Below are 3,629 nucleotides of genomic sequence, written 5' to 3'. Positions count from 1 at the left end.
CCAAGCAGCAGCAGGCCAAGGGCAAGACCCCCCCGTGACCTGGTCCGGCCCGCCGTCATCCGGGAACCCCACGAGCGCCAGGTGAGGGGACTGGTGGCACACCCACTGTTCACAAGCTCCATGTATTCGCTCTATGCTTCCCTAACACGCTGTAGTTGTGGCTATTCGGCGGAATTAATTGGACCTTTACCAGCACTTGAAAGCGATCAGGATCAAGGTTCCATACCTCTCGAGATAACTACGGTTTTACAGCATCCTGTTGAGTGCATTTTAAGCCCAGGTGTTGTATTCCCCATAAAGGTGTGTGAGTCAGGTAATGCGTACGAGGCTTTAGGTTGAAACGCCTCCTCAAGGGAATATCGCAATTGATGTTATTTGTCTGTTTTCGAGGCAGAGTGGTTAAGTCTTCTAACTGCCGCCACTCTGCGCTAAAAGGTCAAAACTAATCCAGAGCGAAGACTCCTACACAAGGAAGCTTTTGTGTGCGCAGCTTTTAGCTCCGTCGTTTAAGCGAATCTCTTGAGAAGAGCCGAACACGGCTCAAGTGTTTCTCGCCCAAATTCCTCGAATGGAATCAAAGCCGCAGTCATCGTAGATCAGTGCACCCACGCTCACTAAGTCCATTAATCATAGGCTGCGGCTTTTCCACCTTCCAATTCAGGTAATGCCTGTGTGTGTGGTTTTTGTTTTTTGGGGGGGAACTCATGGCCGTCTGTCCTTTCTCATCCACCAGGTGGCGCAGTTACTCCACGCTCTGGGCACCGTCTATGGGACCAAGCGAAAGGTGGCACGCACAGAGATGCGTGCCAAGCACAAGGACTTCCTCAAGCAGAAGGAGCAGCAGGAGGAGGAGAAGCAGAAGAGGTTGAAGGAGGAGAAGAAGAAGTTGTACCGCATCATGGGCCAGAAGGAGGGGAAGAAGCTAAAGTCGAGTCTGAAAGGCCGGGCCAAGGACGACTGAGCGCAAGCATGCTACCAGTCATTAGGCCCTCTGCCCCGGGGGCTGGAGACAGCGTTAGCCCTGGGTCGAAAGACGTTCAGTGTGGCCTCTTTGAGTGCCAGATACTGTTGACTGTAATTTTTCTGATGCCATCTGCTGCCAGGACTTTTTTATGTTGAAGCAGGGGATTGAAACGCATGCAAGAGGGTTTCAAGTGTTTGTATAGTCCCTGTTGTCTCCTACTTTTATAAAATATAAAGCAGTTTAAGGTCACTGGCTCTGTTAAGCAATCCACAGCAAGGCCATAGTCAGTTTGAAATGTGAGACTGGAGTATGTTTATGTATATTATGCAGGAACTGCAACCCTGACCACCACCACATTTAATCCTGTATTCAATGTTAGGTTTTCCTATTCAGGTAAGAAAGTGCTAGAAGATGCCCCTGGAAGGTCAGTGGAACCTTCTTCTAGAGGATCAGTCACCACAGAAAGCTTTTAAATATTTGTTTTTTTAATAAAAGAAAAACAGATATTAAGATCCCTAAAATGGCTGTCTGGCTGCGTTCCTTCCTACTAAAGGCAAAATGAGCTCCTTAATGTCATTTAGAAGCCATAAACACTCAAGCATTGGGTAATTAGCATCTTTTATTCCATTACTCGACGTCAAAAGTGAGGATGATTGCTCTCTCGATGTGGGATGCCATGCCTGGCGTCTCGCAATCACTCAAATCGGATAATTGAATTTGGGGAAGGCTACTTAAATTAGCCACTGAAACACGCCGAGTGGCGGGGGGGAGAGGAACTCATCCAGACGCATTCCGAGTCTGGTCTAGACCCACCGTTCTCTCAATTGTTCGTTTAGGAACGACGGCTGGAGACCCAAAAAGAGAGGGAGGCAGGAACCGTGCTGTGTGGCGGATCCAATCGCCTTTGAGCCGTCACAATGGGCGTAATTAATGTTCACGGGAAACACCGGAGGAGCCGGTTGCTTCTCCTTGGCGAAGGGAAAGGTGGTACACGCTGAGGTGGTGGTGCTGGGGGGTGTCCTGACTGACCCGGAGTTTCAGTGTGTGTCTGGTGATTGATGCCTACCGCTAGTGGAGCCCCCACCCCCCCCCCCCATCCCACACCACAGTGGCTTCTGATAGACCCCTCTCTGTGTAGCATATGCCATTACCCAGCAGGCTCGGAATTGGACTTTTGTCTTTCTGGAACCTTCCTGGGGAATGCATGCAAGGGCATCTTCCCAACCAATGTCAAAGCCAGGCAGACATTTCATGTAAACGTCTACGGTAGCCTTGCTGGTGATATTACACCTAAACCCTTTTAGGATGTCCTGCAAATCCTCATGTTTGTGTTTGAACCCTATATAATATTTAAGACTTGACATTTCCAATGCACGTTTGGCAGCTTTCATATCAAGCAGTGTAAATCCAAGGCCTCTAATGGCGTAGGAATCCATCACCTATAAATGTTTGTGGGTTTCGGGTCCTGTTACTTGGGTGCTTGTAATGCCTTGTGGTGTGTATTCACTGGGCTCTGGTAATGGGCTTGTGACTGTTATCTGAATGGCAAAGGCTTCTCTGGCAGCCTGTCGATATGCATCTCATTTTCCATTACACCCCCTGCCCCCCCCCCCCCCCCCCCCCCCACGCCACGCCATGAATAACAGCAGCCATCGGAAACATTCTATCGCTCTTGACAACAAGGCACATGTCTGTAAAGCGAAACCGCCTCGTTTTTTTATTTATTTTTTTCTTGTTCTTTTTCCCCTCCTCTCTCTTTTTGTTTTTTTGTTCACCCTTCCCTTCCCTTCTCTCCCTCCCTACCTCCAGTCACCCTCACAAACCCCCACAGCCTGTTTTGTTTGAGCTGGGCTTTAGTTGGCGCTTGCCGCTGATATAGCTGCTTCCCCTTGAACAATACCGAGCTTAGCAAGGTCAGCCATGCACTTGCCTGAAACCTGAGCGCCCATTTACGCCTGAGTGTCTATCTCTGTGTGTGTGTGTGTGTGTGTGTGTGTGTGTCGTGTTTGTCTGTGTGTGTGTGTGTGTGTGTGTGTGTGTGTGTGTGTGTCTGTGTCTGTGTGTCTGTGTGTGTATGTTTAGGGAGAGAAAGAGGACGTGAGGGAGGTGGAGGGGGAAAGAGATAGAAGGCCAGCCCCTGTTCAGGCAGATGGAACAGGCATATTAATGGAGAAAGAGGTTTTATTGTGCAGCAGGTTAGCACGGGGCCGTAACGGTAACTCACATGCACAGAGACGCATCAAGGAAAGAGGAAAATAGGGGGGGGGGGGGGGGGACAAGAGCGAGATGGAAGAACCACGACAGATTGAGTCCCTTGCTGCTCACAGACAAGACGTGAGGTGTTTATTTCAAGTAACTACCAAAATAAGGAACTCGGCAAAAAGTGTGTTAAGCAGCCACACACAAAAAAAAAACAGACCGGACAAAAAACTCTCTGAAATAGACGTAGAGGCGTCACTGTGTAAGAGAACCATTGTCTGTCTGTCTGTCCGTCCATGGGCAACTCATAACTGCCCAAAGGGGAAGACAAAAGAGCACAGAAGTGTCTGTCTGTTCGTGTTAAGTCTGGCGTGTTAAGTTGTGACAAACAAGCAGGTAATATATGCCGATTTGTGTTGGTGTATGTGTGGTCGAGTTGGGCAGGGTCTCAGTTTCAGGTTGGCTG

The 3,629-nt window shown here is 49.1% G+C and overlaps 1 protein-coding gene across 1 annotated transcript in view; it reads left to right on the top strand.

The window, feature by feature from the left end:
• The window catches only part of bms1 (BMS1 ribosome biogenesis factor), a 16,992-nt gene extending 15,570 nt beyond the window's left edge, over positions 1-1,422 (top strand). The window contains 3 exon segments of the mRNA XM_080835505.1: positions 6-29; positions 31-81; positions 734-1,422. Of these exon segments, the coding sequence (XP_080691631.1) occupies positions 6-29; positions 31-81; positions 734-961 (303 nt within the window). The 3' untranslated portion in view covers positions 962-1,422.
• Positions 1,423-3,629: the final 2,207 nt, after the last annotated feature.

This window comes from Sprattus sprattus, assembly GCF_963457725.1.
Source record: "Sprattus sprattus genome assembly, chromosome: 3".
In the NCBI taxonomy this organism is placed as follows: Eukaryota; Metazoa; Chordata; class Actinopteri; order Clupeiformes; family Clupeidae; genus Sprattus; species Sprattus sprattus.
Note: the sequence above shows the minus strand (reverse complement) of the source record. Positions and strands in the feature narration are given on the sequence as shown.